Source organism: Octopus bimaculoides, chromosome 1, assembly GCF_046866305.1.
Source record: "Octopus bimaculoides isolate indiv1 chromosome 1, ASM4686630v1, whole genome shotgun sequence".
Classification (NCBI taxonomy): Eukaryota; Metazoa; Mollusca; class Cephalopoda; order Octopoda; family Octopodidae; genus Octopus; species Octopus bimaculoides.
In genome coordinates this window covers 23285882-23300242 of record NC_142928.1, presented here as the reverse complement: position 1 = coordinate 23300242, position 14361 = coordinate 23285882, and the positions used below count along the sequence as shown (strand labels likewise).

The 14361-nt window shown below is 35.1% G+C and overlaps 1 protein-coding gene across 14 annotated transcripts in view; it reads right to left on the bottom strand.

Moving 5' to 3' along the window:
* LOC106884182 (glutamate receptor-interacting protein 1) overlaps nt 1-14361 on the bottom strand; it is a 542605-nt gene that overhangs the window by 170611 nt on the left and 357633 nt on the right. For all 14 annotated transcript variants that reach the window (XM_089349488.1, XM_089349543.1, XM_089349474.1 and 11 more), the window contains one exon: nt 2347-2409. In XM_089349488.1, the coding sequence (XP_089205614.1) occupies nt 2347-2409 (63 nt within the window). The remainder of the gene's footprint in view (nt 1-2346; nt 2410-14361) is intronic.

The window sequence follows — 14361 nt, the reverse complement described above, 5'->3', positions numbered from 1 at the left end:
CAAATGTTAAGATATGACTATTATATAATGCCATTTGTTTATTTGTACTCCTTGCAAACAAACATACTCATCAAGCTTTGTTTATCTGCTTTTTTATGTATCTCTCTCTCTCTCTCTCTCTCTCTCTCTATCTATCTCTCTCACACACACACACACACACACACACATTACTGCCTGGTTTACTGATCTGATGGGATATAAATTACTAGGGAATAGATAACCCTTTCGACATGAGCAAACAAAAGAACCCTTATACAGTTGCATGACCTGCTAGAAATAGAAGCCAAATTCACTCAAAATCACACTCAACCATCTTTAAAAAAAAGAAGGAAACATTGGACAATCTTGTTACTGATATACAATAAGACAGGGTGGTCATGAATGGTCTGCTCAATAAGGTCTGACGTATATTGAAACTGGCTGGGATTAAACAACTAACAAAGTATCTCCCGCATTTTAATGCAGAGGAGAGAGGAAATATTGAAGAAAAGAATTTTTTTTTTTTGTACACACTTAATGTTTATTGAAATGTGTAGTTATGATATAAGAGAAAACAAGTCTTGGACAAAACAATCACATCATAAAATCATTCTGTAATATAGAAGAAAAAAGAAAAACTTTTGATAAATAGCAAGTTATCAATTCAGTAAAATATAAAGCAGAAAATGAATGAAAACAAACTTGTCATTATCAATGAAAATATTTTACTTTATAAACGCAGTAAGGTAATATTACAAGAAACAAAAGCAGCTTAGCTATTTCTGAAAAGCTGTCAGTAGAATTGAACATAAAAACACACTAAGTGAATAGGGAGTGGGGGGGGGGGGAGAAAAAAAACTTGTATTTCATAATAAAAAGCTTTGTTCAGCTTTGAAGTGTGAAAATTTTTGTTGTTATTGAAGTCATAGAACTCATCATTACTGCTGTGGCATCAGTGTCTTTAAAATAATTCTTTCTAATTTTGGCACAAGGCCTGCAGTTTTGAAGGAAGGATTCCTAGTGCTCAACTGGTACTTATTTTATTGAATCCAAAAGGATGAATGGCATAGTCAACCTCGGCAGCTTTTGAATTCAGAATGTAAACAGCTGGAAGAAATGCTGCTAAGAATTTTGTCCAATGTGCAAATAATTCTGCCAGCTTTAATCATCATTATCATTAATGTCCATTTTCCAGGCTGACGTGGACTGAACAGCTTGATAGGATCCAGTGATCCACAGTGCTGTGCCAAGTTCCAGTGTCAATTTTGGCATGGTTTCTACAGCTGGATGTCCATCTAACACCTTACTGTATGCACACATTGCAATGTGTACTTGAGTACTATGTGCCTTTTTGTGTCACTGGCACTAAGCAGGGCTTCTGAGTGACTTGGCAAAACAGAAATAAAGAACAAAGGGAAAGAAAAAAGCTTCCGCTTTTAAATGTGAAGGGGGAGAGTATCTGAAAGGGGGAGTATCTGAAAGGGGAAGATGGCCTTATGGCCCGGTGTTTAACAGCTAAAGAATGACAGTAGAACAATTCATTGTCTTTAATGGCATGGAGAATTTTAGCTATTCTACACTATTCTCCCCACCCCCGCCGTGTTTCCTTTATCAAGTCAGACACTTTACTTCTTTTGGTTTATCACCATCATCATCACCATTTAACCTCCTTCTTCCATGCCAGTATGGGTCGGATGGTTTGACAGGGGCTGGCCTGGCAGGAGCCTGCGCCATACTTCTGTATCCATGCCAAAACTGACACAGAAGTGCAGGCTTCTTCTGCCTGGCTAGCTCCTCCCATGCTGGCATGGAAGGACGATGTTAAATGATAGTGATGATGATGAATTACAATTGTAATCCCTCTGATGCTAATGCCCCAACTTATTTTGTTTAAACGGCTTATTAACAGACCTGTATAAAAATTAAAATAATAGCTTGACAGACCACAATTAACATAAGTTCACTGGGTTTTCAGTTTTCCTTCATAATTTTATTAAATTAGGTGTATATTTTGCCATGAGAAGAAAATATTGCAATCAATCTATTTTATTTAAGGTAGGCCCTGCCTGCCTTGCCTACAGAGGTGGTACATCCCTGTATGTTCTATGTGTGTGTCTTTGTGTTGGTCTTCCACCACTGCTTGGCAACTGGTGTTAGTTTGTTTACATCCCCATAATTTAGTATATGGGACTGACTGAATAAGTACCAGACCAAAAAAAAACAAAAAAAGGTACTGGGGTCAAGTTTGTTCCACTAAACTATTAGAGATGATGCTCAAGAAATCCTGAGACTAAAACAAATAAAAGAAAATTTCATTAGGCTAGCATAATTTTAATAATAATTAAGCTAAAAATAAGATAGACTTACCATCTGCTTCTTGTCTTAAATCTGGTGCCCCAATATCCGGAGCAGGGTGGTAGTGGACTGTTTCTGAAACAAACAATGAGAAATATATTTGGTAAATATTTAAATCAAAACACTAGCTTAAAGATATATATATAAACATAGCCTGTAAACACAGATATTCAAAAGTGTATGTATATAGACATAAAACTCAGTAATGGAATGTAGTAAGCTAAAAGAACTGCAACAAATATATTAAATATTTATTCTACCAAAGGTATTGAGTTCATTTTACTTTCTAGATTTACCATGTGCATAGTAATATTTACAAATACACCACACACTATATATATATATATATATATATATATATATATATGTGTAAAATGTTAATGCAAGTAACAATTTTTTTCCTTCTCAACAGATTCACAAGCACCATTTTTTTTTTCTTTTATAATGATATTAAGAATTAGTATTATCCCCATCACAATCATTATTATTATTACTGAAGCAGAGAGTACGCAGAATCATTAGTACATCAGGCAAAATGCTTAACAGCATTTCTTCCAGGGCTTCATGTTCTGAGTTCATATTCCACTGAGGTCAACTATGCTGTTCATCCTTTCAAGGTCAGTGAAATACCAACCCTTCCCCCAAAATTCCAGGACTTTTGCCTATAGTAGAAAGGATTACATTACTATTGTTGGTAAAGTGGTGAGCTGGCTGAATCATTAGCACGCCAGACAAAATGCTTAGTGGTATTTCACCCGCTGCTACATTCTAAGTTCAAATTTCACCAAGGTCAACTTTGCCTTTTTGGGGTTGATAAATTAAGTACCAGTGAAACATGGGTCGATGTAATCAACAAGTCCCCTTCCACAAAATTTCATGCCTTGTACCTACAGTAGAAAGGATTATTATTATTGTTGTTCAAAACAGCAAGCTGGGGTTTACATTAAGTAAAAAGAAGTCAACAACAACAAGGGATGAAGTTGCACTTCACAGAAACCTATATCACAAGGAAGGCGACCCAGTGGGTGAAACTTTGTTGTTTGATCAACTACCTGCATGCTAGAGGGTTGCTCCACCAGATCTGACCAGAGAAAACACTACACTACAAATATATTCATTACAATACTATTATATACCCTACACCCACACCACTACTACAATCACTACCTCGTTACTATATAGACTACAACATACTATTTATCTATCTCTCTGTATATATATATATATATATATATATATATATATATATATATATATATATATACATATATAAACATTTATCCACTGCAACTGTACAGAACTACTAATAAATCTTGTACACCATTACATTGATTTACTGCAGACAGTAAATGTTTAATTAATGTTATCAATATGTTCTTGAATAATGTAACAACTTTAATTAAATATGACCATAGAGGAAAAAAAACGATCAACCAATAACAAGCTGAACCACTGCCAATCAACTGGTCACTAATACAGGAATCAAGAATCGTGCTCCAATTTTTTTTTTTCCTCATTTATGGTTATTGCTTTAAATTTTCTAATTGTTATTTTTTTATTATTAATGAAGCAATTTTGAAAAGAAAGCAATCAAATTGAAATCAATATGAGAAGCGTGCGTATGTATATATTTATGTATACTATATATATATATATATATATATATATATATTACAAATGCAGTAAAGAGTTAGAGGGCCAGATCTTCTATTACCAAAGCTGTAAAAAAAAAGCCACAAGATGGCTTTGAATAAAGACGGCATCCCTGTGGATTGTTACTTCTGGGATGCAAGCTAGGACTTTATCAGTCCTGGTTGGGTCAAATGGGCAACAAAGTCTGATGTTGAAAGATCCAAAAACATGCTAAGACCCTGAGAAAACCACAGATAAATCATCCCAAAAACATTAGTGAGATAAAATAAGAACATACAAGTTCCTGAAAAGTACCTGGCTTTGGGTAAAAGAAAATACAGGAGGATCAGTTAATTATGATTTTATTCAACATATTCCCATTTCAGACTCACACACTTATTGCAGCAGTCCTTCATTTTTCCTAAGCCCTGTAAAAGAATACGGAAGTTTGGGCCTCTAACCAAGCCTTTCGTGATACCCTTAAAGCCAGGAACTTTTCAGTAACCCCTTATATATCATCATTATGCTCATTTTTACTTCCACTTTTCCATATTTACATAGGTTGCACAAATTCTCTGACATACCAACCATCTTGCCATTTGTGCATACACACACACAAATACATATGAAATCAAGCCCACCAGTCCATTGAATGAGTCAATTTCTATTTAAGATTTGAATGTCAATGTAAATGTTAATTGTTGTTTTTAAACCTATGGTGGTCTGTGTATATATATGTATATATATATATATATATATCATCATCATCATTATCTTAAGGGCCAATTTTCCAGACTTCCATGGTTTATATGAAACTTGCTTAAGGAATATTTTCTATGGCTGGATGCTTTTTCTGTCACCAACCCTTCCTTGTTTCCAAGCAAGTTAATATTTCCTTTAGCCCTCCAAACAATAGACAGCTCAATGACTGGACATGTTTTCACAGAAGATTGCAAACAAATGGCACTATTTGTATGAATGGTGACACTGCAAGCAATCAGTACACAAATGTCAAGATGAGAGAAAGCACACACATGACTGGTTGTGCTCAACACATAATTTATCTTATTCAGGTTTTGGCTTTAATGTTAATCACATTAAACTGCCACCATTGTGTGTTCACATGGGTCTTCTGCAGCCAAAGATGAGCAATGACATAATACAAAGAACACAGTAATGATAAAAGAAAAAGAACATGTGCATTGAGTTGGTATACCTTTAATTCACCTGTTACATATGTTTCAGTATCTGGCAATACATGACATCACACAATTGATGCAATCGGTAGATGCACCTCATAGTGCCAGCATGATAAACAAAAACACTGTGAGACAACTGACAAGAATGATCAAACATATGTAATAGATGAACTAAAGGAGTACAAAGTCAATGTCCATAAGTAATTTCACTGTGGCCATGCTAGAGTACCATCTTGAAGTGCTTTTTTTAACAAATCAATCCCTGGGCTCATTTTAAAACCTAGTACTTATTTTATTGATTGCTTTGCTGAAATGCTAAGTTATGGAAACGCAAACACACCAACATCGGTTGTCAAGTGATAATGGCGAAACAAACACAGACACAAAGACAGACACACATTGACGTGTGTGTGTGTGTGTGTGTGTGTGTGTGTGTGTGTATGTGTGTTTGTGTGAGATGGGTTTCTTTCAGATTCCATCAACCAAATCCACTCACAGGGCTTTGGTCGACCTGAGACTATAGTAGAAGACACTTGTCCAAGGTGCTACGCATTGAGACTGACCCAGGAACCATGTGGTTGGGGAGCAAGCTTCTTACCACACAGCCATGCCTGCACCTATGTATACATATATATAGTGGGGAGAGAGATTGAAAGACAGACTTTCCATCTGTCAAATACACTTAAAAGGCATTGGTTGGCCTGAGGTTACATTAGAAGTGATCTGCACAAGATGTATTACCGTATTCCTGAACCCAAAACTATTAGGTTATATTTATGCATATGCATGTGCATTAGTGTTGGATTTGTACATGCATGCATCAAAAGAATATAGCAAAAAAAAAAAAAACTATAAGAAAAAGAGAAAAAAATGAAATATAAATGTTTGTCGGCATTGATATTGTGAAGATTAATATAATGAATATTTTAACTAAGAACACTTTGAGGATACGAAAACAGAAAAACAATACAGAGCTGATGGAAATTTGTTGGGGAATTCCAGAGAAATACATCAGAAACTTCTGAGAATATGTACTTTTGCAAATGAATGGTTGTGGTATAAGACTCTTGAAGTCATACATAAAGTGTGTAAAAATTAATGGCAAGGACAGTCTCTCGTGGTTGATATTGATTTTATGGACTCTATGCAAGGTTGTCAAGAATTTAATATATTTTCTTGAAGAGTGAAATCAAATAAACTACTTCATCATCGTCACTGTTTTAACGTCCATTTTATTCTAATTGAACTGGAATTGGATGAATACACCATTTGCTCATATATCTTGGCATTGCATCACAGCATCTGTGGAACCTAACATTCTTTGATCTTGTCTTATTAATTTTTTTCATAAATCTACTATAATGGATTCCATCTAACATCCATTTCTCATTGTGATATGTGCACATGTGTTTGTGAGCATGTTGATATGTATTTTAACATTAATATACATGCTTCCTATTGTATTCTGCATGTATATTATATGACATTATTTTATCTCTATTTTAATGCATTGATCACTGTGAAGCTATCAAATATATACTTAAAAATGCATATAAAAATAACAATGATAATAATAATAATTATTATCTTAAAGTACATTTTCATGCTTGGGTTGGATAGAATTTGTTGACATTATTTTCCATAGCTGGATGCCCATCCTGTCACCAACACTCACCCGTTTCCAGCAAAGTAATATTTCCCCATCACTAGACATACACAGTTTCCATCTATCAAATCCACTTACAAGGTTTTAGACAGCCTAGGGCTATACTAAAAGATTCTTGCCCAAGGTGCACAGCAATAGCACAGATTCCAAGACAAGATGGTTGGAATGCAATCTTCTTAACCACATAGCCATGCCTATATATATATATATATATATATATATATATATATATATATATACACACACTTAACTGTAGCTGATATTATATGTATAAACTTGTGTAAATACTTTGTCTTTAAACATAATATTTTCATAGACAAAGCAGGAAGACTTAGACTAGTTGCAATCTTATGTGATTGACCAAGTATGTTCTCTAAGTGCCTATGGACACTTATAAACACTATTACTAAGAGCAAAAGTAAAAATTGATGAACTAGATGCCAAAAATGTGCCATATATGCAAATTGGTTGGTATTAGTGTATATATATATATATATATATATATATATATATATATAAACTAATACATCCTTTTGTTGTTTACACCACCTGTCCTTGTCTGTTGTTGATTTTTTTGTAAATTCTTCCATATATATATATATATATATAATTATCATTTAATATCTACTCTTCCATGCTAGCATGGGTCAGATAGAATTTCTTGAGGCAGAATGTCTATGGCCATATACCCTTCCTGTCACCTACCCACACTTGTTTCCAAACAAGGTAATACTTCCTCATACCTAGATATGTTTTTACCAGAAGACCAGAAATGAACAACTTCACTTTTATGACAATGACGAGTATTTACAATCAGCAAGTGGTGCCTAAACAAGAGTACACAATCACAGACACCTATATTATGAGCTTCTTTTAATTTCCAAACTCACAAGGGTTTGCTCTTTCCAGAGCTACAGCAGAAGACACTTGCCCAAGGTGCTGTACAGTAGGACTGAGCCAAAAACCACAAGATTACAGATCAAGCTTCTTAACTACACAACATTTTTTTTAATGGAAAATAATTTGACAATTTAGTATAATTGAACAAACAGACTCTAAGAAAACAGTATTCCTTAATATTCTTAAATTCTTAACAATTACATTTTTATAGCCAAATTTTATGAGCTGTGCTGAGTAAATAGTTTGAATACTTAAGCATTCCATGTTTGTAGCAACCTGCAATTTTTCATTTAGTACAGTTATGCTACAAATTTATCATGAGTCATATTTCTACTGGATATTTATTGATTAAAATTTTGCATTGTTGCATGTACATATGCACACTTGGACTAACATACACTTACATACATATCTTCCTTACAATATATATATACACACATACACTGATATATATGAAACTAACTATCTACAGTCTTTTGAAAGCTAAGCTCAGTAAGAAGAAAAAATAATTACGCACACATATATCTATACTATATCCACACTGCAGGACAAAAGATACAGTTGTTGAAGGCAAAACTAACTAGCAGTGATGTAGAAATGTTAATTTTCACAGGCAAGAAATAACAAGAATGCAAATAAAAAAAGCAATGAAGGAAAGGGAGTGGTGGTGGTGGGAGAAAAACCCAGAAAAGACAAAAAAAAAAAGAAAAAAGAAAGAAAGAAAAGAAAAAATATAATCAAATCACTGATTTTGTGTGTAAAGTCTTCATGGAAAATAGAAACAGAAAAATTCAGAAATGGTATTTTGTATGACTTTCTCTCCATTTTGCAAGCAGACACACTATAGATCAATCTGTCTGTTTGTCTATCTATCTATCTATCTATCTATCACTATGCACACACACACATATATACAGATACACACACAATATTTATGTGTGCATGTGAAACCTTCCTAAATCCTCGACAATAGACATAATAGTAGCTCTAGTTAAGTTGATACTTAGTAATAGTGATTGTCTATTCATTGCTGGATGCATTTACTGATGCACATGTGTAAGTGCATACATTAATGCTGTGTCATGCATTTAAACATTAGCAAGCACTTATCTCTTCTTACTTAACTGCTCTTCAACCAAACCGTATGGAACTCAGTCTGCTTGAAAGGATTCCTTTATGTAAATTTTCTACTTTTGATGACAGAAATTTCAAGAAAGTATATATGTGGGGCAACAGTTTGAAGAATCAAAGCTTTTATCACGGGGAAATATTAATATGGTGAATAAAGGAAAGAGAGTGAGGGAGAGAAAAGGAATAAAAGAAAAGACTGATGAGGAGACAAGCAGGCTAATGTGTCAGCTAAACACTACAATAACATCTATTTAAAGAAGTAAAAAAAAAACAAATTGGAAACTGAAATAGTTCTTTTAGTAACTGGAAATTTGATTAATAATATTACTTTCAGCAAGATTCCCGCTTCTGTAACCTCTTGGTGGCCCCTATCCACCTAGATGGGGGAAGTACAACACACTAATGTAAGGTGCAAGTGAATAGCATATCTGATGAGAATTTTGTTAGTTTGTAATGCAGAGTTTAAGTATTCTAAAAGGCTTGTAGAAGCGATCAGAATCTATGTTGGTTTATCCTAACTTCCTATCTTTCATAAATCTTCATGACTAAGTGAATTTTGGGTCATTATTTGCTTCAAGGTGTATAGTACAGTGGTTGGTGTCAAGATCATAAAACTGTGTGTTGTGTTTTCAAGCAAAACACTTCATTTCATGTTGCTCCAGTCCATTAAAATGAAAATGTATACCAACAATAACTGAGAGTTAACCCTCTCATGAACTGGCACCCCATTCAGCAGAGAGTGTTGCACTCTTAATTATTTATATGCCAAGAAACCAGGATAAGCTTCAGCTTAACGAACCTGAAGGCTCATAAGAGACCTATGATCAAATCAACTTCAAGGTTTAAATGTTGCTGTTGTTTTAGTCCTATTATAGCCCTGAACTTATCCAGGTTTTATAGAAGCCATTGTATTTAGGACTATACTGTCCAATATATGTAAAGACACATAGCTTAATGGTTTGGGTATAAAAAACCTTTAACAAGTAAAGTTTAACCCTTTTGATACCAAACAGCCTGAGACTGCTCCTGGTTGCATGATACAAATTTCCTGTTTCTAAAAGATCTACATGAAACTATCATGTTAATTTATGTTCCGATGTAATACTGAGAAAGTTATTTTACTAAATTCTTCATCATTTTCAAAATTAATTGAAACAAAAGTAATGTATTACAACAGAAATACAATAACAAAAGGGTTAAGCAAGACACTTTATGGAGCAAAATTATGTAGCAGTACATGTTCAGTAAATATAATTTCATAATAATAATAATAATAATAATAATAACAATGAAATTATTGTGTATAGTGCTCAGATGCACTACAACTCATCAAAGGTGCATGTACAGTTCATAGAATTATGTACAAATGCCAGGAAAGTGAACAGTGTATGAGTCATGATATACATGTGTGTATGCATATGGAGGGTGGGGGGTATCAGGTGTAGTGTTGGTGAATTTCAGGCAGCATGGAGGTTTTAAAGGATGCAATGTCTTGGCAACTAACAACTGATGCAGGTAGTTTGTTCCATGCTTCAGCAACTTTAAGTGTGAAAGAATGTTTCCAAAAGTCATGAGATCTGTGCTGTTTTCTGACTTTGTAAGGCATGCCCACATGTGTTAGACACATGGAGCTCAAAAAGGTGCTCAAGGTGGTTGTGGGCACAATGGTTAATAATTTTGTTTTTGAAAATATCCATTGTAACTCTTGAACATGAAAAATATAGGTGTAACTCTTCTCATCAACCAGCTTGGCCACTCCTGTTATATGCTTTACAAAGTACGTCATTGGTCCGAAAGTATATTTGCCCTCAGTAATAAACATGATTTCCATAAACTGTTGATTCCCATTAATGCCATTGAGAAAAGCATGAACATCACAATTCCTCAATTACTCCCACCTTCACTTGAGATAATATACGGAGCCTCTATGTTATATCCTCCCCACATGTCACCTCCTGCTACCAAAAAATAAACCAATATCTTTGCTTTATGTGATGTATGATACCCAAGTTATTAAATCTACGAAGCTCCCAGAAGTGTATATCCTGTTACATGCACATTATGTTATATCCTGGAGCAAAAAAACTAATTTCCACTCATTAAAAAAGAAAAAAAAAGATGGAAAATAAAAACATCAGCCAAATTATAAATAAATCAATATATTAGTTTTTTTTTTTACATATCAAAAAACTAAATTATGATTTATGCTGTTAGTAGTTTCAACAACACCCCCGTGACCTTTAGTTACATAAATCTAAAACAAACCCATTTTAAAATCTTCACCAATTATTTTCACCAATTCCAAATGTCAGAAATTAAAGTTGAATTTTGTTTTAGTGTCCAAATTTTTTTTTTCCCCCACTAATCTGAAATTATGCTTTCCATTGTGTTACATATACGTTTTGCTATAGCATGTTAGCATATTTCTGTGTTCTGATAGTCATATCAATTTTCCAGTTAACACACACACTTTTTACAATTTACTCACATCTTTGCAGCATTTCATACCAACATCTTTTAAGTTTTTAATTCACAACTGTGGTTGTGTGTATAAGAAGTCTGCACCTAATAACATGGTTTCAAGTTCAGTTCCACAGTGTGACACTGTAGGCAAGAGTCAGCCTTGGGCTGACCAAAGCCTTATCAACGGCTATAATAGACAGAAACTGAAAGAAGCCCATCATATATGTATATGTGTGTATGTTACAGTCTCCTTCACTTGAAATCATGTGACAGTTGTAAGCAAGTGTCGCTGTCATGCAGGCAGTGTCCTTTGTTTTCAATCTTCGGAGATATGTCTAGTCAAAGGGAAATATTACCTTATTTGGAAATAGATGAGAGTTGGCAAAAGGAAGGGTATCTAGCCATAAAAAATCTGCTTCAGCAAATTCTATCCAACCCATGCAAGCTTGGAAAAGTTGACATTAAACATTGGTGATGATGAATATTACCCAAAACGTCAGAACCCCCTTCTCTTCATAACATATAAACTTATTTTCCAAATTTTAATATTTTTTTTACTGACAGTGATGCAGACCATTGTTAGTTTCAGTGGATTCTAAATTGGTTGCTTTCAAATTAGCAGTTTATTTTATTAGCAGGCATGGTTTTGTGGTTAAGAAACTCACTTTGCAACCACATGGGTTTGAGTTCAATTTCACGGTACAGTACTTTGGCCAAGTGTCTTCAACTATACATTACACACGTTCCTTCCAAGCACTGCTGTAAACAACAGAAGTGAGCTAGAACGTTAAAACTTAGTGCACGTGCACAACAGAGTCCATGTTCAATTTGTGCCAAGCAGCTTCACTCTGCATGCTTCAGCTTCGTTGCTATAGCAACAGTCTGGATACTTATTGATCAGATCACGCAACCCATAACTGACCAATGCCTTATAGGTGAATTTGGTAGATGGAAACTGTGTAGAAGCCCACCATATATGAGTGAGTATGTGTGCACATGTCAGTGTTTGTGTTTGCTCCTTAAACACACACACACACACACACACACTGCTTGAAAACTTGTGTTTGTTTGTCTGTGTCCCTGTAGCTTATCAGCTAAGCAAAGAAGACTGATAAAATATGTACCAGAGTTAAAAAAATAAGTACTGAAGTCAAATTGTTTGACTAAACCCTTCAAGGCTGACTAAACCCCAGCACGGCTACAGTCCAATGATTGAAACAAGGAAAGAAGTTCAGAGAACTGCCACATCTTTGAACAACATAAGAACTGTGGTGCTGTGAAATATGAAGAGTTACAAGGAGCATGCTCTATTCCTGTCACCCCTGCAAGCTCCGGAGGAGATTGATGCAGCCTACATACAACTTGAACATCAGCAGATAAATATTGACAATGAATATAAAGATAACATGGGCAAAGTGTAAATGTTTGCAATGGAGTGAACACTGTTAAAGACACTCAATGACCAGGTGATGGGGGTTAAACCAAGTAATAAGTTCAGTCTGCAAACCAAATATTATGCTATGATAGAAAGGAATGGGCTAATTATGATCTATATCAGCTACAACATAAATTTTCTTGATGACCTTACTGGTGCTGGTGCCAAAAAAAAAAAAAATATCCAGCATACTCTGTAAAGTGGTTGGTGTTAGGAAGTGTCTCCAACAAAAGAAATCTTGCCCAAGCAGACACAGGAGAGAAACTCAGCCCTCAGGCTAGTCAGATCATATTGATTCATGCAATTCATGTCGGTATGGAACATGGATATTAAATGATGATGACGGTGATGAGTGCTAATGAGTTCAGATAATGGTCAGGAATCAATGGCTTTGATGTAAGATTGAGCATTGACTTATGTTGGTTTGGATATGTCATGTGAAGGTGATAATGCATGATAGATGAGTCATTTAAAGAAGGTACCAATGCTTGTATCTGCTCAAACAAAACTTAGGAGTAAAAAGCTATTATGCTAGAATTTGAAAGATGCTATGTTGAAGACCTACTCAATCAATGCCAAAAACCTGTTGAAACAATTACCACAACAATTATGGAGCATGATCAGACAATGTCATGCTAAACATGGAATAAACTACAAATATCTGTTGTTAATTGTCAGGACACTGCAACCTTCCAAAATTCCATGCTACTCAAAATTCACCAACATTACTCCTGGAATACCTATGCACCCTTATTCTTTATGACACTTTTATTCTCTGCTCTGTGCATGTGTGGAGGCGCAATGGCCCAGTGGTTAGGGCAGCAGACTCACAGTCATAGGATCGTGGTTTCGATTCCCAGACCAGGCGTTGTGAGTGTTTATTGAGCGAAAACACCTAAAGCTCCACGAGGCTCCGGCAGGGGATGGTGGCGAACCCTGCTGTACTCTTTCACCACAACTTTCTCTCACTCTTACTTCCTGTTTCTGTTGTGCCTGTAATTCAAAGGGTCAGCTTTGTCACACTGTGTCACGCTGAATATCCCCGAGAGCTATGTTAAGGGTACGTGTGTCTGTGGAGTGCTCAGCCACTTGCACGTTAATTTCACAAGCAGGCTGTTCTGTTGATCGGATCAACTGGAACCCTCGACGTCGTAAGCGACGGAGTGCCAACAACAACTGTGCATGTAATTCTGGCCTTGACAACTGTCTTTCTCTATTTTACTTACATGTCTCCTCTGTCACCTCTTTTAACTTTTCTTGATGAGTTGTAGTGCATCTGAGCACTATATACAGTAAGTTCCTGTATGTTTCCTATTAAGTTTTACAATGTACTGTTTTCCATGAGTAAAAGTACATGCACTCTGTCAAATTACAGGTGAGCTGAATGAGAAGATTGCAATTAAAGGTGTCAGCAGAAGCAGGCAGGAGTGATGACTGAAGGAATCTGGGTATGGATTATGAATGGATGATGGACCCTGGGTGAAAAATGCAAAAGCATTGGTAGATATAATAAAGTGAGGTCTGATGTTGTTGAGACCCTCATATGAAAGATATATTTGTTCTATGTCTGTATGTAAAGACATTGATGGTGATGGTGTTGT